General features: G+C 39.6%; 2 protein-coding genes across 2 annotated transcripts; both read right to left on the reverse strand.

Moving 5' to 3' along the window:
• Positions 1–55: 55 nt before the first annotated feature.
• LOC116052109 (L-amino-acid oxidase-like) lies at positions 56–21,498 on the reverse strand. Its single transcript, XM_035994282.1, has 8 exons — positions 21,434–21,498; positions 20,565–20,788; positions 18,307–18,419; positions 17,555–17,756; positions 15,544–15,612; positions 15,088–15,224; positions 13,889–14,679; positions 56–828 (listed from the first exon to the last, which is right to left on the reverse strand). Exons 1-7 carry the CDS (start codon positions 21,462–21,464, stop codon positions 13,890–13,892), a joined length of 1,566 nt encoding a protein of 521 aa, XP_035850175.1. The 5' UTR covers positions 21,465–21,498; the 3' UTR covers positions 56–828; position 13,889.
• LOC116052105 (L-amino-acid oxidase-like) lies at positions 835–12,820 on the reverse strand. Its single transcript, XM_035994280.1, has 8 exons — positions 12,632–12,820; positions 9,260–9,329; positions 8,179–8,369; positions 7,337–7,449; positions 6,233–6,434; positions 2,821–2,889; positions 2,438–2,574; positions 835–1,600 (listed from the first exon to the last, which is right to left on the reverse strand). The coding sequence occupies exons 1-8, from the start codon at positions 12,689–12,691 to the stop codon at positions 835–837; spliced, it is 1,608 nt and encodes a 535-aa protein (XP_035850173.1). The 5' UTR covers positions 12,692–12,820.
• Positions 21,499–21,964: the final 466 nt, after the last annotated feature.

Raw genomic sequence — 21,964 nt, forward strand, 5'->3', positions numbered from 1 at the left:
GATCATACCAACTTACTGTTTTTACATTCCAGAGCTTTAAAGTTCATTGATCTAGTTGAATTTCAAGTTGCACAAATGATGTATAAAGCTAAAATGAGACTATTAACAGGTAATATTCAGAAGTTCTTTTCTGATAGAGAGGGGGGTTATAATGTAAGGGATAAGTTTAAATTAAAGGTCCGAGCTGTTCGCACCACTATAAAAAAACAGTGCATTAAAATAGTGTGAAATTGTGGAATGGTCTATGCATAGAACTAAAGCAATGTCCAAACATAATCCAGTTCAATAAAAGGTACAAAAACCCTGAGTCGATTGGTCTGGCTTTTCAACAGATGGAGACAGGGGTTGTAAATGATTCGAAACCGACCCTGAATTGGCCCTCATGTATGTAATTTGTCTAGTCTTTCATAACATAACTTACAATGTGCAATGTGATTGTACAGCAGTAGCCTACATTAAATTATGCCCCCCTTCCATTTAGCGCCCAGTTTATTTATTTTCAGTCCGTGTTTGTGTTGGCCTTTTTTCTTTTCCCTTGTCCTCCTTTACTTGTGTAAAGCGTAAAGCGTTCAATCACACAGACAGAAATTACCACAACATAGACATCAAGGTTTAAGAAACATTAGTGGTGCATATACTTTTGATAATCAAGGCAGTTATGGCAAATGGTAAATATCTGATAATACTTTTGCCTAGAAATATCAATGTATCACCCATCAAAAGTGCTACACTTTTGTTTGATTTTACCTCTATACATCCTGGACTACACTAACATTTGACACAGACATTTCATTACTACAATATTACTGATTGCCCAAGAAAGTAGACATCATGCTATTGAGTTGTAGCTGACTCTTTGGTAATGTTGGAAGCAGCCCTGATCGCAGATTTCATAGATGTCTCGATCCAAGCGTGAGGGACGGCTGTGTGTTCACCAGCAAAGTGCACCCTGCCTTCACTTCTGAAGAGCTCTTTAGAGTACTCTAAATGTTGGTATGGTGTGAAGAGAGCAAAGGCACCCAAGCTGTGAGGATCCGCGCTCCACCTCTTCACCACCACCCCTGTGCAGTTAGACTCACCGTGGATCTTTGCCAAATCTCTCAGAGCCAGCTCTTTCAGGTCTTCATCGCTCGCACCTAAGAAGAGGAGGGAATCGTCAGACCAGGTGTAGGAGGCAAGGAGGACGCCAATGGTCTTATTGGTTGGGAAACTGTGGCTGGGGTAGTAGATGAAACGGGATGGCCCATCGGTGATGCTCTTTCCTCCTCGGATGCCGTCCTTCTCCCAGAACTTCTCGCTGAAGGTGAGGATGATTTTAGTGGAGCTGTCATAGTGGACTGCCCTCAGTGCCTCCATCTTTTTGGGGGAGAGAGGTGGATGAAAGTCAATGAAGAGGGCTGCTTTGGCTGTGGTTGTTACCAGGACAATGTCAGCGGAAAGATCTGTCAAAGAGGACTCCTGGCCTGTCTGATACGATACATTCACACTTGTATCTGATTGGTTGATACGTTTGACTTTAGAGTTGAGGAGAATAGGGCCCTCGAGGACATTAAGAAAAGCTTTGATGAGAAGGTCCGACCCACCAGTCACTTCTGTGTAACTTCAAAACAAAAAGACAAATAAATTCCGTTGAATACATTATTGTAGAGACAGATGCAAATTTGCAATGTATTCATGTGCTGTGGTTGCATACAACATTTATAGTTAAATATTTAAATGATTATGAACTATTTTCTGAACTAGTCATTCATGTCTATTGGGATTAGGTTCAGGCTGCTAGCATCAGAGTCAAGGTTGGGTTTTAACTGGATAGCCAACGTTTATCATACCACAAATCAAAGACAATCTAAAGTTATTTCCATCAACCAAAGTGTGTTTTGATAAATCCTCTGTACAGTATACCTGCCCAGGTTTAACAAAGGTAGGGAGTTACTGGTAAGTCATCAAAAGAGCTTGCTATTTCCCCTCAGCCAATTTTGTACATATACCTTGGTGTAGTCATAAACATTAAGACAAAGTCAGACTACTATGACTTTAAGAATATATCAAGAATAAAAGGATTTGTATCTCAGCATGATTTGGAAAAACATGTCCATGCATTCATTTTGAGCTAGTCTTAAAAAAGCTAGAAATATCTTGTGCTGTGCCAGCAGTGGAGAAAACGTTTGTCTAAACCCATAATAATTACACCCTAAAAGAAAAGAAAACACTCTGGGTTGTTTGTATTTCTTTAAACAAATCACAATCATTTTGGACAGCAGTGAGCCTAGGATGCAATGATGGTGCTTTTGCAAAATAGTGTTTTATTTTGGTGGAAGTGGCAGTTTTGATATCAAAATACTACTGTTGGTTTATAAAGCACTGAATGGTTCAGGGCCAAAATACATTTTGGAAAAAAGCTATTCCCATTGTGAGTAGTTGACAGTGTGGGTCTTACTTAGTGTTGTCATTGATGTTACTCTGGCTATAGACCATCTCAGTTAGTGATGTGTACATTAGGCTCCGTTGGTTAAGAAGGTCTCCAATCATCCTTATCGCTTCTGAACTCAGATTTCCTTCTTCTTCTAGATAGTCCTATTAAACATACAAAAGTTTTCCATTAGTCAAGTTTTTAAACATCAAGAATTATAAATGTAAAAACACTTGTGGGTGAGGTGGGAAAATTTCATCTACCACTTGTTTGTTTTATAATGGCTAACCATTGTAAATGGCACACCCAATTTATGCTATATGTAATGCACTAAAATATCAGCAGTGATTCCAAATTTACTCAACACAGTTTTCTCGATTTACATTTCATGACATCACGTTGTGTTTTACCTTCACAGAATAACGATCATATTTTTTCAGCGCAGACAAGCAGCCATTATCAACCACTTCATCTTTCACCTAAGAAAAAGAAAAGGAAGAAGCCTCTTGCATTGAAGAAGTCAATTGAATCATCTATTGAGCTAATGGTGTCACCACCATTGTGTTAACAGACAAGATTTGATATGTGACATTGGTATTCTAACCATGAAAGTGTAATTTAACGTAAAATGCAATGTAAAAAGGTGGCACCTGACACCTAAAGCAAACTACTGGAAGCTCTTGGAAGTTGGGACCCACACAGAGTCGTCCCTGACCAGTTTGGTGCCCTAGGCAAGATTTAGTCGTTTCCCCTTGCATACGTGGTTTTCACAGGACAGCGGCACTAAAAGCCTATGATGATCACTTCCACTGCAATAATATGCAATATGCATCAATAATGAAACTATTAATTACAAATGGAGCTGGATCTGGGGCCACAAACAAAACAATTGAGTCACATAAAGCCAACAAATAGTAATGTCAATCTTTTAAATCTTCTTTTGAGATTAATGTAGCACTACATAGAAATGGAGAGGGATGATGCATTAATCGCCCATCAGCGAAAACAAAAGGATAGTGACGCTCTTGGGTATCGGACTTGGCAGTTATGCCTAAATTGCCTGGCAGTGCACATGTTTAGCAATAAGATTTGAGGCATCAGCAGAAAAAAATTTTGAAAACTATGGGATCCTGACTCTCAGTTATGCATTTATGCAGTTATGCAGCAAGCATTTTGCTAATTTGGCCAAACAAACTGTAGAGGTTGAAGCTAACTAAGCTATGTTGTCCATGGGTTTGATCTTTATAAGGTTACCTGTTAATTTGATCAACGTTCAGCCTTGATTGCATTTAATTGCATTGATTTGTACTATCAATTACAAACCAATGGTGTCAGTAATGACTTTGAAAGAACTGAGTCCTGGAAGGTCCAACATGAAGGAAGCGATACTATGAGCTATGTTGCACCATGTTTTTTATATACAGTGAGGAAAATAAGTATTTGAACACCCTGCTATTTTGCAAGTTCTCCCACTTAGAAATCATGGAGGGGTCTGAAATTGTCATCGTAGGTGCATGTCCACTGTGAGAGACATAATCTAAAAAAAAAAAATCCAGAAATCGCAATATATGATTTTTTAACTATTTATTTGTATGAACCAGCTGCAAATAAGTATTTGAACACCTGTCTATCAGCTAGAATTCTGACCCTCAAAGACCTGTTAGTCTGCCTTTAAAATGTCCACCTCCACTCCATTTATTATCCTAAATTAGATGCACCTTTTTCAGGTGTCTTTAGCTGCATAAAGACACCTGTCCACCCCATACAATCAGTAAGAATCCAACTACTAACATGGCCAAGACCAAAGAGCTGTCCAAAGACACTAGAGACAAAATTGTACACCTCCACAAGGCTGGAAAGGTCTACGGGGAAATTGCCAAGCAGCTTGGTGAAAAAAGGTCCACTGTTGGAGCAATCATTAGAAAATGGAAGAAGCTAAACATGACTGTCAATCTCCCTCGGACTGGGGCTCCATGCAAGATCTCACCTCGTGGGGTCAATGATCCTAAGAAAGGTGAGAAATCAGCCCAGAACTACACGGGAGGAGCTGGTCAATGACCTGAAAAGAGCTGGGACCACCGTTTCCAAGGTTACTGTTGGTAATACACTAAGACGTCATGGTTTGAAATCATGCATGGCACAGAAGGTTCCCCTGCTTAAACCAGCACATGTCAAGGCCCGTCTTAAGTTTGCCAATGACCATTTGGATGATCCAGAGGAGTCATGGGAGAAAGTCATGTGGTCAGATGAGACCAAAATAGAACTTTCTGGTCATAATTCCACTAACTGTGTTTGGAGGAAGAAGAATGATGAGTACCATCCCAAGAACACCATCCCTACTGTGAAGCATGGGGGTGGTAGCATCATGCTTTGGGGGTGTTTTTCTGCACATGGGACAGGGCGACTGCACTGTATTAAGGAGAGGATGACCGGGGCCATGTATTGCGAGATTTTGGGGAACAACCTCCTTCCCTCTATTAGAGCATTGAAGATGGGTCGAGGCTGGGTCTTCCAACATGACAATGACCCGAAGCACACAGCCAGGATAACCAAGGCGTGGCTCTGTAAGAAGCATATCAAGGTTCTGGCGTGGCCTAGCCAGTCTCCAGACCTAAACCCAATAGAGAATCTTTGGAGGGAGCTCAAACTCCGTGTTTCTCAGCGACAGCCCAGAAACCTGACTGATCTAGAGAAGATCTATGTGGAGGAGTGGGCCAAAATCCCTCCTGCAGTGTGTGCAAACCTGGTGAAAAACTACAGGAAACGTTTGACCTCTGTAATTGCAAACAAAGGCTACTGTACCAAATATTAACATTGATTTTCTCAGGTGTTCAAATACTTATTTGCAGCTGTATCATACAAATAAATAGTTAAAAAAATCATACACTGTGATTTCTGGATTTGTTTTTTTAGATTATGTCTCTCACAGTGGACATGCACCTACGATGACAATTTCAGACCCCTCCATGATTTCTAAGTGGGAGAACTTGCAAAATAGCAGGGTGTTCAAATACTTATTTTCCTCACTGTAACTATTCTATGTCAATGATAAACTGCTCTGCAAAATATACAAATGCATTTGCTTGAATCAATGTTATTTTATTGTCTGGTTAGCAGGCATGGACTGGCCATCGGGAGTACCGGGAGATTTCCCGGTGGGATGGTCTATTTGCGTGGGCTAAATGGGCTGTACTCCGGTCGAAAACTTTTTTTTATTTGTTGATTGGCGCATAGAGAGAAGAGAGGTCACATGATTGGCCCACTTGTGTGTCTTTCATGTGAACACTGGCCATTCACATCCTTGGTCTTTGACTGACCAGCCCAGAGAAAGGAGAGAGATCACATGATTGGCCCACTGGTTTGTCTATTTGAACACTGGCCAATCACATCGTACTGTGGCCCACTTCCATCCAACCATAGAGAGAGCGCATTTAGGTCCCGCCCACACCGGCTGCGAAAATAACTCCACAAAGTGCCAGAAACTTACTAAAAACACGAGATTTAAGCATGCCAAACGCTCATTTTACTTCTTTTTTTGGCTGGTGAGTCAAGCAAATCTACCAGCCAATTACATATTTTACCAGCATTTGGCTAGTAGATGGTGCTAATTTTGAACACTGCTGGTATGCACGTGTAGAAGGAGACTGCAAGTACGGTTGGTGTACATCCGATTGTGGTTGGCTGGTCTAGGTCTCATAAGTCCAGGGCTGATTTTTTACCCCAGTCCAGCCCTGCTGGTTAGTGACGCAAGCAACTTTACAAGGATGTGTGCATGTGTGCAAATTTCTTTCAATCTCTCCTTTCTGTCTTCTGGTAATGTACCTTCTGCAAAGCTTTTTGTAGCAGCTCATCGGCTGACATCCCTTTCTCACTTTGCCACACGTCGTACTTCAGAACATCAGGGTTATTTTGCACTGTGCTTGTCTTCTTCAACAACCCATTAACCAAGTAAAAGGTGTTGGGGTCATCCATTGTGAATTTATTCAGTGTGACGTTCAGTGTTTCAACAAACCAGTGGACGATTCTGTTGAAAGAGAAGTTGATAGTGGCAGTTAACTTTACCATGTAAGCCAAGACAGTAAACAAAGAATGATCCCTCTGACATTCAAGACAAGTAAGACATTTACTGGTGGCACATGTAACATTCATAAATATTTTTTTTTAATTTTATTTAAGAAATAAATAAGACATGGTCACACAATGGCAACCGTCACTGGCCTGAAAATGAAATGTATCTGCAGTCAAGTCATATTTTGAGGCAAATCTGCTATATTATTTTATGGCACAAAAATGTTTTATTTTATTCTACAGATAATAGACAACTTTAAGTCAATTCCATTGTACATGTTGTAACATATTTGCCTTTACAATAGCTTAAAGTTTTTATGCGCAATTATTTTCTATTAATGAACGTTCATTATATTTAAGCCATCGCCAAATTAGTTAATACAAAGCTCAATAAGACTATCAGCTCCTCACAACTCTCTCTGTATTCCTCAATATGCCTATGTTTACAAAATGGTGTAGTCTGGCGATATTTGTGCACAGCAGCTCGAGTGATGCGTTTTACATCCCCGCTGAAAAAGAAAACGGCAGCGCTTGCTTCGGAGAAAAAGAGGACGGCTGAAACAGGTGAAGGCGTGGCTGATAACTCAAAGCCCACGAAATGTTCCATTCTGTGATTGTACTGCTAAGAAAAGACCTACACGTTTAGCAAGCACTAAAATCCACAAAAGAAAGTGGCCAACGGCGAAGACTAACGCTGATAACCATTGGTCTGGCTTTTCCTAGTTGGATAGCACGTAAAAAGCTGGTAGCTTCAAAAGCACCCCTTTTACACAAGCATGGTAATCTGAGAGGGGAAATGGCTGCATGCACATTTATATGTACATTTCCTAACTAAAGAAATTAAAGACTTAAACTTACTGGTGAGCACTTGGGATCCTCATGGCTCCCAGTTCTGCATACCAGCCCTCTTCTTCATTCCTGTAGGTCTCCACTCGTCCTCCAACACGACCACTAGACTCTAATATGGTTACCTTGTCAGAACAGATATATATGAGTAAGGCCAGTCATGTAAGGTTGTAAAGGTAATATTACTACAACTACTAATTACTACAACTGCAAATGCTACTACATCCAAGATTGTATACCTATCAATGCTGCTGATTCTGCTTCTATGTAAAACTGTGACTACAGCTTTTATTATGACAAATACTACTACATATGCTGCTACTTAGGGCTGGGATAAAATAGTTGATTCTTCAATTAAAATTGGTATTTGGTTAGAGTGATCTGATATTGATTAATAAAATCCAGAAATCAATCTATTAATATATGCCTTTTTAAGCATGGATTTATAACCCCCACAAACCTTTTTGGGGTCAATTGTTTAGATATTTTTGGGGGGCCATTTTCGGCCTTCACTTTAACAGAACAGCTGAAGACATGAAAGGGGAGAGAGAGGAGGGGAACAACATGCATCAAAGAGTCAAACCCGGGCCCACTGCGTCGAGGAGTAAACCTCTCTATATGGGTGCCCGCTCTACCAACTGAGCCCCTTGGGATCAATCATTAATGTAAACATTAACCTGATGCATTATAAAAAATTATTTGAGGGTTGCTTCTTGCTTAACAATTGCTAGGGCTCCCTAGCAGATCAATCGGCTTACCCTAGTTCCAAAGACTCTAAGAGAGTACAGAAGATTTTCTTTGTTGTACCTTGGTTTTTATAATAACATTAAAGCATATAAGCCTGCTGCATGTACCTTGTGTCCTGCGTCTTGCAGTAACTTGGCAGCCGTCAGTCCAGCAATGCCGGCTCCGACAATAACAACATGATGGGTTGTATTTATTTTTGGAAGACCAGTTTTAATAGTCTGCAGCAGCTCGTTATAGTCGTTGTCCTGCAGACATTCAGCCAGATTGTCCCTCAGGCTGGGATACAGTTTGACATCTTCTGGAAAAATACCAAGAGAGGGAAACACACCACTTACTCCAACAGGAGTTTCAGGTTGACTAAATAATACTACTGTTTTGATAGTTTGCTTGCTCTTTTGCTAGATTTATATTTTAAATTGTTTGCATTCTGATATTGTTTTGTTGCCTACAAAGACAAAGAAATAAGTTTTATATTTTTGCCCATTGTGAGTTACAGTGCCCTTTAGGAGCGTGTGCTGATTGCTTGGTTCCCATTGTTGTTCCCATATTGTTTGCACAACCACTCTTCCAATAACTTTTTTCACTAGAAATCAGTACTGAAACTACTAAATAAAAAGAGAAGCATTTATCTCTAAAGCGTATAATCCACATTACATCCATTACTTTCCCATTTGGAGCAACCTTGTTATGCATTATCACCACAACACCTTACAATGTGAGTAGAATTAATTATTGTTGATTTATTTGCTGTATTCAACTTTCCAAATAATATAAAATAAAAACAATTCTATTACAAGCTCAATAATTGTGTAGCTTTGAAAATGTCTTTTTAAATATTGTTGTATTTCAATGTGTGCTTTGTGATAACATTGAGCAACCGGGAGAAAACTATGGTAACACTGGTAAGATAAACAGGTCAATAACATTTACACAAAGTGCTGACAAAAGTCAACTCAAATACACATTGCAACACTGTTTGAAGTAGAATGATTTCCTTACAGATCAATAGTATGAAGGTCTTCATGTTCTTATTTGTTTATGCCTTGTTTTTCCTCTTCATACTGCTCTGCCCGGTGCATCCCATACATATGCTAAAGGGTGCCTTGTGCATCGGTATCTGACACTAAGGGCCACTGACCAATGATTAGTATTTGATGAGTTGGTAGTGAGAATGGGATAAGGAAGTACCTGGGACCTTGGAGATGGTTGCTGGGGATGAGCTGGAGCCTTCCTTCACTGGGCTCAACTGGACTGTCTGTGCCTGAGAGAGAAAAATAATTACTTAAACTTGAGTGTGCATGGTAGACAGTGTAATGTGTGTTTTTGTGTGAATTATGGCAACAACAAAAAAGTGATGATATCTACATTATTCCTAGCCCAAGGATACCTTGTGTGAATTATGTGGTGGACTGATGGGCAAGATTGCTGCAGGTGGAAGTGAAACAAGCTGCAATGTAACGTTAATGGACAACAGCGCACCTTCAATGTCTGTCCACCAGAAGTGCTGTTTTAGCCACTGAAATGCTCAGATTATTATGTTGTGTGTCTGACAACATTGTGGAAATTATCCCTATAGAGATGGACCTTTTTGTTAAAGAGTAAAATCATTTTTGTTTAACCAGAAACAGCCACAACACCACTATCGCCAAACCCAGCGGACTCCATGTAAATAATCAGTAATTTTATAATAAAACACACAACTTCATTCAAAGTCAACAGAAACAAAATTATCAAAAGCCGTCTTGGGTCTTCTTTCCACTGTTCCAACAATCACCACCCTGGTTTTGTTGAAATAGACTCCCTTAATTCCCCAATTTACATGTGAAAATATGCTGGCTCTATACACCTAAAAGTTCTGTTTATTTAAATGGAGTCTGGTGGGTTTGGCAATGGTGATTTCGGAACTGTTTCTGGTAAACAAAAAGGATCTTACTCTATAACGAAAAGGTCTATCTCTGTAGGGATCCTTTCCATAATGTTGTCAGACACAGCCTGTCAGTGGCAAAAACAGAACTTTTAGTGAACTGAATCTGATGGTGAACATTTGTCCTATAGGTTCACGCTCAATTCTGGACCAATTAGCCTTTAAGCTGAGATGAGTGGACGACCTGAGGCCTTTAGTTAGCCTGGGTAAACCCTGACGGACTTCCGGCAAATTTGAGATTTGCTCTGCAAGTCAGTCTGGCGAAGAGCCCATTCAAACCCATTTCCAATGTCCCCAAAATCGAGGCACCAATCACAACCGTTGAGGCAGGCTTCACACCAATCACAACCGTTGAGGCAGGCTTTACACGCCGACGGTAGCGCAGCGACGGCGAGCAGCTTTTTGTTTACATTCAACATGACGGAAACCGAAGAGAAGCGTCACCCGGATCGTTGGTCTGATTGGTTGGACTATCCAATGTGCCCAGAGGCATTTGAGCGGCGTCCGTTGGTGACTTTTGGAAATGAACTGTCAATGAACCTTTCCCAGACCCACTCTCAGTTACAACTGAGAAGGGTCTGGTGTCAACCAGGCTAGCCTTTAGTACAAAGCAAGGTCAAAATATGCAGGATATCTTTTTGATGTCTGGCTTCATTAACCCTAACATTGGCCGTTTGGATAACCTATATCACGAAGCTGATCATCAACTAGCTCAGTCAACTCTGGGTTTTCCTTTCCAGCCACGACCATTCATGTAAAATAGGCAGGGTTGTTAATTAGGAGCGACATCATCAGAACCATGAATAAACTACGTCATATGATATAAAATACAAATAATTGTATGCCATTAAATCAATGTGATGATTTGAAGGCACAACAACTTCATTTGCTATGCATATTCAAGTGTTGGCATATTAGGTTTGAAAACACATTTGCAGATTATATCCACTATAGCATATATACAGTTGTGTTCAAAATAATAGCAGTGTGATTTAAAAAAGTGAATAATGCTCAAAATCCTTAGAATAGCTTTTAATTCCATAATATCAATGCATTTGGGAACACTGCACATTCAATTCCAAATCAAAACATGACCAAAATTGATCAAGTTTGTGTTATACCTTTACAGAAAGTGAAGAAAAAGGAATATTAGGCTGTTTAAAAAATAGCAGTATTTGCATTTTTCTTTACAAACTCAAACATTTACTGTATGAACTGAAAAATGTCTCACGGGTTTGCTTTACTTTGAATCACTGCACTAATATTTAGTTGCATAACCATTATTTCTGAGAACTACTTCACATCCATGGAGTCGACCAACTTCTGTCTAGTTGAAAGACCCATTTCAAAGGCATTTCCTCTTCAGCATAAGGCAACATGACCTCTTCAAGTATTTTGATGTATTGAAACTGATCCATGATCCCTGGTATGCGATAAATAGCCCCAACACCACAGTATGAGAAACATCCCCATAACATGATTTTTGCACCACCATGCTTTACTGTCTTCAGTGTACTGTGGCTTGAATTCAGTGCATGGGGGTCGTCGGACAAACTGTCTGCGGCTCCTAGACCCAAAAAGAACAATTTTGCTCTCATCAGTCCACAGAATGTTGCCCCATTTCTCCTTTGGCCAGTCAATGTGTCCTTTGGCAAATTTCAACCTATTCAGTACATGTCTTTTTTTTCAGCAATGGGACTTTGCGGGGGCTTCTAGCTGATAGCTTTGCTTCACATAGCCTTCTTCTGATCGTAACAGTACTCACACATAACTTTAAGTCTTCTTTTATTTTCCTGGAGCTGATCATTGGCTGAGCCTTTGCCATTTTGGCTATTCTTTGATCCACTCGAATGGTAGTTGACCGTTTTTTCCCACGTCGTTCAGGCTTTGGATGCCGTTTCAAGACATTTGAAATCATTTTGGCTGAGCAGCCTATAATTTTCGGCACTTCTTTATATGTTTTCCCCTCTCCAATCAACTTTTTAATCAAGTCCGCTGTTCTTCAGAGCAATGTCTGGAACGACCCATTTTGCTGAGTATTTCAGTGTGAAATGCACTATAACCAGCATGGACAACATTTGCTTCCTTCCTTCCTTAAATATGGGCCATAACTGACACCAGTTTCTTCACAGAATCAATCACCTCACTAATTGAACACAACACTGCTATTATCTTGAACATGCCCCTTTCAATTACAGATTCAATTACACAGAATGAGCAGCATGCATGTCACGACTGTTGGGTCTGTTGGTTTTCTATGACTCTACAACACTTACTAGTCAATTATTTTCCATGTAGAAATATCACTTCTACCAAAAAATTTTATTTATGAGGTTAGTGATGTCTGTATGTATATATATATATATATATATATATATATATATATAAATACATTTCCTCCAATTTCCCTTAGGATAAACACAGTTTTATCTTGACAAATACAGCTAATAAAGCAGAAAATAATGAAAATAAGTAACACACAGTAGGTCATAATATAAACTTCTAAAATATCAAAATGACAGAATAACAAAAAATAGCTGATACAAAGACATTTAAAACCGCAGTTTTGTGTCAGTGTTTTAGTTTGTAAAATGTTTTACTGTATTACAAATATCATTGTGGCTCGATGTGAGGCTCACCAGAGTTGAAGCCACACAAATCAAACCCAGACAGACGAGTGCGCCGAGTCGCTTCATCTTTGTTTCTGTCGTCCTTGCTCTCTGCGAAGACTCGCCGAATGCTTCTCTAACAACTCCTTCAGCTCATTTAAAGCTGGAACCTGACTCATCAGGAAACATCTGATAGGTCAGATCAGAGTGTAGTAACTTCTGCTGTCAACACAGATGGATGTGGAGGCTGTTTGTTGTCCTGTGATCAGCCCACTCAGCTCAGTTCCTAACAGGTCTTACTGACATTTTAGCCAGAATGTTTCCTCAAAGCTTTTTTTCAGCAGTGAGCCACAGTTATATCAAAAATATAAAGAGGGGACATTTAAAGAGAACCTGTCTAGTTTTCTACACTATTACCAAGCAGACATATCAGTTATCTTCTATTCTACAGACTCTCTTTAACTCCACCCCTGTCTTATTTCTTACATTATGACATTAATTTAACATGAACTCATAGTTCAATTTTCTTTATTGGTCATGTGCACAACCATAACAGAAGTAGTCACTGGCAATGAAAATCTTCATTTCATATGATCATTTTAAATAACTAAACAAAACAAAAACAGAGGTAAAAGCAAAATATGAATCAAAGACAAAAGAAAACATAGTGCAAGCTGAGATAAAGGGCTATAATATAAATAAACACAATTTCAACACAAGATCCAAGTCATCTTTTTTTCCTGTGAAAAAAATCTGTGCTGTCAGAACATAATACCGACCTCATGACAATTTTCATGTGAATAAAAACAAAAACAAAAATCCACAAGCTTTTTCAATTTTTGTTTTCAAATCGGCAGCGGTTAAACCAAAACAAGAAAACAACTTTTATATTATTTGCCCTTACTGCATCTAAACAAAAACATTATATATATATATATATATATATATATATATATATATATATATATATATATATATATATATATATATATATAGTTATTGGCTATGCTTGCAATGGATGGATGGATGGATGAATGGATGGATTAAGCTTGAAAAAACATTAGTGGTGCACAGACTGTTATCATAGACAGTCATTGCTCAAAACACTGCGTAAATAAATGACATCTGATTATACTTTTGCCTAGCAACATCAAGCCATCTTTCACTGCCAAAAATCCATCAGTCTGATGCTGATTAGAGCTGCATGGTGGGAGGGCAAATAAATGAGACTCACTCCTAAGTGATTGGTTAAGCTTGGTTAAACAAAATTGCTTGTTTTAAGACCCTAGAGCTCGTCATGGTGTCGAGTTCTAGCTGACCCTTTGTTAATGTTGGAAGCAACCCTGATCGCAGATTTCATAGATGTCTCTATCCAAGCATGAGGAAAGGCTGTGTGTTCACCTGCAAAATGCACCCTGCCTTCACTTTTGAAGAGCTCTTTAGAGTACTCTAAATGTTGGTAGGGTGTGAAGAGAGCAAAGGCACCCAAGCTGTGAGGATCCGCGCTCCACCTCTTCACCACCACCCCTGTGCAGAGAGACTTGACCCTCTCACCGTGGATCTTTGCCAAATCTCTCAGAGCCAGCTCTTTCAGGTCTTCATCGCTCGCACCTAAGAAGAGGAGGGATTCGTCAGACCAGGTGTAGGAGGCCAGGAGGACGCCAATCTTCTCATTGGTTGGGAAACTGTGGCTGGGGTAGTAGATGAAACGGGATGGCCCGTCGGTGATGCTCTTTCCTCCTCGGATGCCGTCCTTCTCCCAGAACTTCTCGCTGAAGGTGAGGATGATTTTAGTGGAGCTGTCATAGTGGACTGCCCTCAGTGCCTCCATCTTTCTGATGGGGAGAGGTGGATCAAAGTCAATGAAGAGGGCTGCTTTGGCTGTGGTTGTTACCAGGACAACGTCAGCGGAAAGATCTGTCAAAGAGGACTGTTGTCCTGTCTGGTACGATACTACTACACCTTTATTTGACTGGCTGATGCGTTTGACCTTGGAGTTGAGGAGAATAGGAACATCCAGGACATTAAGAAAAGCTTTCGGGAGAAGGTCTGATCCACCAGTCACTTCATAATACCTTAAAAACAAATACTTGTTTGACTGCAATGTTGTAGAGAGGTGCAAAATTCCAGTATGTTAATATGTTATGTTTATGTACAGTTATATTCATAGGTTATGATTTAAACTGGGAGAGCAACATTCAGGCATACATGTCAAAGGAGTTTTTCTACCGGTTGATAAAAACAACTTTCAATTTCATCTAAGTTAAGGTAAAAAATGTACTTTACATAGTGCTACATGTAAAGCCACCAAATTAAATGTAATGGTTTCTCTTGAAGCCAGTAAACAATGTACAACTTTAGTTTTCCAGACCTTTCATGACCACCTGACATTTTCTGGCCAGGGGTTTCATAATTTTTTATTCTACTGCAAAAAAATATATTCCAATCTTGAATCGTTGACAGTGTGGGATGTAGGGCCTTACGTAGTGTTGTCGTTGATGTCAGTCTGGTCATAGATCATCTCAGTCAGCGCTGTGTACATGAGGCTCTCTTCATTAAGAAGGTCTCCAATCATCCTTATTGCCTCTGAACTTAGATCTCCTTCTTCTTTCAGATACTCCTATTAAACAAAGTTCCATGTAATGCTGTCAGGGTGGCTCAGAAAGAAAGTTTAACAAGTGTTAAAACAAAATCTTTGGATTACATGCTTTCCACTAGTCAGGTTTTCAGCTTTAAATCAAGAATTATTAATGTACGGACACTTGTGGTTGTGCTGGGAAGTTCCAGTAACAACTTGTTTGTTTTCAAATGCTAAACCATTGAAAATGGCTTGGAAAAATAATGCTATTTATAATGCACTAAAACATCAGTTGTGATTCGCAATTTACCACACATATGGTTCTCATTTTACAACACTTTATGACATTGTTGTATTTTACCTTCACAGAGTAGTGGTCATATTTTTTCAGCGCAGCCTCGCAGCCATTAGTCTGCACGTAATCTTTTACCTACAAAAAACAGGAACATTTCACTCATTTATCTATTGAGCTGATGGTGTCCCCATGAGTCAAACTGAACTTTGATTTGCCTATAATGACTCATAAATGTGTAACTCAACTGTATGGCCTAGATACAATATAAAGTCATTCACAGAACTCACATCACCCAAAGTAAAATGTTCAAAATGGGCCTAGCAAACACGGGAATCTGTTCACAATGCACCTTAGGTAGCACTGATGACTATCTGCATGCCATGTGGCTCTGTCAACCAGTTCACTCATTCTGGATTACGGTCACTGAGACACTGTCCAATACCCTGAGCTACAGAATCCCATCATCTCCAACACTCTTGGTGATATCTCCGAAATCCACATCCCGCAAAAATTCAGTAATCCGTTGTTCATTTCTCTAGCTGTCGCTAAGAAAGTAGTCCTCCAAAACTGGAAATCAAAGAATTCCTGCCACTGGACAAATTTAATCTCAGAATACATCTCAATAGAAAAATACAATGCACACAGAAAGAAGCAAATGTCAGCCTTTGAAGGCACCTGGTCCCCATTTCTAACTTTTCTAAATTCAACAAAAACATAACTACAAGCCGTGTACATTACCAGACATATACCTCCCTCCTCCATTATGTAATACAACGCCCTCCCTAGTTCTTTTACATTATTTATATCATTTAATTATTATATTTTCCCCTTTGTTTTTTTTATTTTGTATTTATTTCTCCCTTGCAGTTACCACTTTACTCATACACACGTACACACACTATTAACACCATCAACACTTATGCATAACATGTTCTTCCAACTCCCTTCAAACACAAAAACCATGATCACCCAATATGAATCGTAGATCATTCTTCCCAATTACTAATAATACGTCTTTGTGTTTGTCAACTGTCCTGTCCAGTCCCGTCTTGTTAGTTCTACTGTTGTCCCGTCTCACTTCCCTCTGTTTTTCTGTTTGCCACCTTGTCGCGTTTTATGTGTTATGTGTTACACTCCGTACGTGGTGCTTTAATCCCCCCTGCCCTTATATGGATCCATGGTCTCACTAAAACAGGGCGAATGGTTAAAAAAAGATAAAATAAAAATAAAAAAACTGTATGGCCTAGACCAGGGTCCTCATGTATAAACGTTGCATAGGCACGAAAAGGTTCTGTACACTGGTTTTTATGGACATTTTGTGATGCATAGAAAATTAACTTGACGTCACGCAAACCGTTGAGCAGTCGTGAGAATGTGCAGGCTGTCCACAAAGTCTTTTTGGCTCTGTAATGTGGTGAATGTTTATACTTTTTGTTGCATTTTAGTCGACATAAAGCCCTACAACAATGATCTTTTTTTTACGTTTCTGCCTAAATACGAAGGAATTTCTGAGTCTCAAAGTCAGCAAATCTGCCAAATTCTACTTTGAGTGTCGCATAACTGCAGTTTAAAAAACACTTTCCCGTGTTTTTGTTTTTGGCGCACAACTAGGCGGGCCAAAACCTATTGTGAACATAAATTTATTTGCTGGCCGGATCATAATCTGCAAAGGGCCGGATTTGGCCCGCGGGCCTCGAGTTTGACACGTGTGGCTAGACTGACACAAAAAGGCACCAAGTGGAAGTGCTTAGAGGTTGGGCCCAATGAACAGCAATGCCAGTAGTTCAATGTTTATCTAATTTTCATATAGCTCAGACTTTAAACATGTACTCTTTTAACCTTACTGGCCGGAACAGCTTAACAGTAAACTGACTTCTGCAATTAGTGAATTTCCTGGACCTGGAAGGTCCAATATTGAAGAAGCTATACCATTAGTTATGTTGCACCATGTTTTATATAACCCTTCTATGCCGGTGATAAACTACTCTACAACAAAGAAAAATACATTTGCTTTCCAAGGATGTGAATTTGTGTAACTTTCTTTCCATCCCTCCTTCCTTTCTTCTGTCTCACGTACCTTCTGCAAAGCTTGTTGTAGCAGTTCGTCGGCTGACTTCCCTTTCTCACTTGGCGTCACGTTGTACTTCAGAACGTCAGGGTCATTTTGCACTATGTACGTCTTCTTCAACAACCCATTAACCAAGTAAAAGGTGTTGGGGTCATACATGATGAATTCATTCAGCTTGATATTCATCTCTATAGCAAACCAAAGGGTGATTCTGGTGACAAAGGGGACAGTGGTTAGCTTGTTACTGTAATGTATCTTTACCGTGTGAGCCCAGACAGTAAACAATGACATTCACTAACTACTCTTGATGTTTAGGTAAGACATTTATTGGTGGCACATGTAACAATCTTACATCATTTTGAGTTTTAAGTTAACAAGACAGCGACAACAGTGGCAGCCTCCAAGGACCTCAACAGCAAAATTCACCTTCTGCTATTTTGAAGTAACTCGCCATGTTATTTTTATGTAAATAAAAAGGAATGTTTCGCTCTATAGAGCAGTTCAACTGTAGCGATAGTAAAACCTTTACAATAACTTAATTATTAATTTCTTTTTGATTCTGTTCACGTTGAATTGTTATCTCACCTATAGTGTTTTAAATAATAATAATATGGATGGTTTCCTTGCAAATCAACCCCATTAAAAGCTGTAAGTTTCATCAGCATCTTTTTACACAATCATTTTAGTCTGAGAGAGGGAAGGGTTGCATGCCATGTTTATATGTACATGCCCAACTGAATGTTTTTAAAACTTAAACTCACTGGTGAGTACTTGGGATCCTCATGGCTCCCAGTTCAGCATACCAGCCCTCTTCTTCATTCCTGTAGGTCTCCACCCATCCTCCAACACGACCACTAGACTCTATTATGGTTACCTTGTCAGAACAGAAAAATACAAACAGATAAATACGCAATAAGGCCCTTATGTAATGTCTCAAAGGTAGTAGGTTTGGTATTGCTACAACTGGACAGCCTAAAGCCCTCTTTGGTGGAAGTTACAGCTTACTCACTCTGTGTCTCCATAGATGATGGGAGACGTAACAGCAGAATAAGACAGTGCTGCCTCAAACACTCCCATCCTGCCAAGGTCATGGAGGAAGTAAACACATAGCACATTCTGTCTGTGCTGAGGTATTTGGGTTAAGCATCTGTGCGGCACCCTCAATATCTCCGTTGACATTGAAGGTTTAGCTAAACTTAATGCCTCCAGCATTAGTTTAAATATACCTTCAGGTAGACAGGAACTTCAGAGAGTTGGGACGGCACGACATGACATCCTGGTTAACCTGTACGGCCTGCCTAATTTTCTCCTCAACAGAGATTCCATTAAATGCTTCTGTGTAAGTCATTAAAGTCTACCTACCTTTATGTATGTGAATATCAATTGTGCTTCTCCTGTGTTAATGTTTAATATGTTAAGTGTGCATTTATCACCAAGGCAAATTCCACTTAGGCTAACTACTGTGACAATAAACTCCTTTCTGATTCTGAGTTTTTCCTTAACACCCTGCTCCAAAGTTGCCCACTGCTGACTGCTGCTCCTTAATTTCCTTCGGGATAAATAAAGTGTCTGTCTGTCTGTCTGTCTATCTATCTATCTATCTATATATCTATCTATCTAAGACCGGTGGAAGCTAGGGGCAGGGGTGGACTCAGCCCACCCAAACGTGGGTCTTTTTCACACAATCAAAGGCTAATAAAATGTGTTCAGTCAATGGAATAAGTAGCAAAGAAAATACCTTTTCCAACTTCTGACTGGGTGGGCAGCCTAGAGACGGCCTTTATAGCAGTTTTATGGAAGTTACACCTGCAAATGAATGATAGTGTTCTTGGCAGGACTTTGAGGAAAAATTTTGGATCCAAAAAAACACACACACACACACACACACACACACACACACACACACACACACACACACACACACACAGGTATTCCCATGAACTGTTTTGTTCAGTTCTGTGGAAGTCGGACCTTCAAAATAATAAATAATAGTGTATCTTTCTAACCTCCGGGCTACCAAAAGTCCATGTAGAGATGTAAAAATTCCAAATTTTGCTGTACAATTAATGTCTCAGAAATAATTGCTATTAACAATATATTTGTCTCTTTTAGTCAGGGGTGTTTCTAGGATCTGTCCTTTGGGGGGGCTCATCCCCTAATGAGCAGTTGATAGCAGTTAAGCTAGGGGGGTCCGGGGCATGTCCCCGTAAGATTTTTTTTTTTTTTAAACACTTAAATCATAACTTCTGGTGAGTTTTGGATAAAGAAATAGGCATATTCAGACAATATATATTATGACAAACTATCAACAGATTCAAGGCATCTGCTGAGAAAAAAGATGGCAACTACAAAGCATGATTATTACAGCACAAATACCCAGGGGCGTCGGACTGGGGGGAAAAAGGGGACTGAGTTTGTCTGAAGCTTTCCAAGCTTTCAAAGAGTCCTTCCATAGACACTCTGATGTCCAACAACGAGGGTCGATCATAAGTCCATGCAGCAGAGACACAATCGTTAGATGATAGTGCTGATATGGCAACATAGAAGGCGAGTACAAACATAGAAAGTTGACACAGATGCGGTGCAGCAGCGGCCAAACCAAACACAGGCGCCATCTTGCGTGCATTTATTCCAGTTCAACTAATTTAACAAAGCACAATAGTAGATTAAACACAACTGACGGCCTAACTACATTACTAAACGTCAAAAGCTGATTTGACTTGCAACTGCGGGTGGGGCGTTCTTTGGTAGGAGTCCATAGGATCATATGATAGCTACTGTTAGGTGATGCTACGCGGGTATTAGAAACGTGTTTGATGGATGCAAAAAAAACAGTGCCCCATCTCATTAAAAAATGCTCTAATGCTTTAATTGCGGTAAGACGATTTTTAAATAATTGTTACAGGCCTACACCCACGTCGCCCAACTATAGTTTCTACGAGCCCACCCTCATATAGCAGGTAAAAACCAGCCCTACCATGTAGTGGTCTTTATACCAATATCAGCTTGTTGCACGTACCTTGTGTCCTGCGTCTTGCAGCAGCTTGGCAGCCGTCAGTCCAGCCATCCCAGCTCCCACAATAACAACATGATGAGATGTATTTATGTGCGGGAGGCCATACTTCACAGTCTGCAGCAGTTCATCATAGTCTGTGTCATTCAAACAATCAGCCAGATTTTCCTTCAAGCTGACAGCATCAGCAGGGCTGTGGTAGAGTGTGAGCAGCAGCACCACACTGACGGCTACGTATCACACAAAAAGAGAAGCATACCCCAGTTGGAAACGTTTAGCAAGGTGTCTTTATTAAGTCTTACAGAGTTTTACTGATCCAAAGTCTAATTGAGCAACTAGATGCGAGACACTTGACTACTTGACCTTGTTTGCATCACATTTACAGACATTTTCTGATGCTGTTATGAATGAAGATTTACAAAATAAGTACAATAAAACACTTTAAAATTCCTCTTCTGGAAGGATTTTTTTTTGACCAAGCCCATTTCTTCTAGACATTGTCTCAAAAACATTCCTTTGAAGTCAAGCAAAACTAAACATATCCTCATTTCATAATAGAGTAATGAAATCTAAAGTGTACCAGTGTAAAGGTGAACTCAAACACATTGATTTCTTCAATGGGTCTGAATTTTATATACGGACTACATCAAGGAACTGAGCAGACTACATGTGCACCTTAAGCACATATTTGACTCTGCTATTCAAACAGAACTCTGCACCTGACCCGTGCAGCATTTTTGGAATCAATGCCTCGGGCCATTTAGCTACTACAAGCCGGATCAGATTGACAATAAGAAAAAAAGTCATCACAAAATAAAGAAGTTCTTGTTTAATGGATAATATTTTAAATATTAATTTTGATAGCAAATACTCACACAATTTCCATCTTGCCAGACGCAGATCCATCTCATTTATTAATCCCACCTTCTTTCACTCTTTGGTGACATAAAGAGGATTTATCTCATGTTTCAGAAATCAAAAGATTTATAAAGTTGACAAAAAGACTGATATATTTTTATAGTAAAATTGTAATGATAGTCTGAGATAAAAAAATAAATAAATAATGATTCTTACCGTTTAAAGAGTTTAAATGTCAATGTCAATCTGCTGTAAGAGTGAATTGAAGTGAAAGGAAAACCTCTTATATACGCACACTTAGTGCTGTTTTTCTTGGACCCATCACCACACCTGCACAAGAATTTAGATGAGAAGATTAGATTCCTGTCCTGTTCTTATGCAATACAGTACTTTTAAGATTGAAGTTTGGATGAAAACAAGTAAAATTTGAACACACACACGCACGCACGCACGCACGCACGCACGCACGCACGCACGCACGCACGCACGCACACACACACACACACACACATATTCCCATGAGTTGTGATCATTTCTGTTGAAGTCTG

Source organism: Sander lucioperca, chromosome 17 (assembly GCF_008315115.2).
Source record: "Sander lucioperca isolate FBNREF2018 chromosome 17, SLUC_FBN_1.2, whole genome shotgun sequence".
NCBI classification, from domain to species: Eukaryota; Metazoa; Chordata; class Actinopteri; order Perciformes; family Percidae; genus Sander; species Sander lucioperca.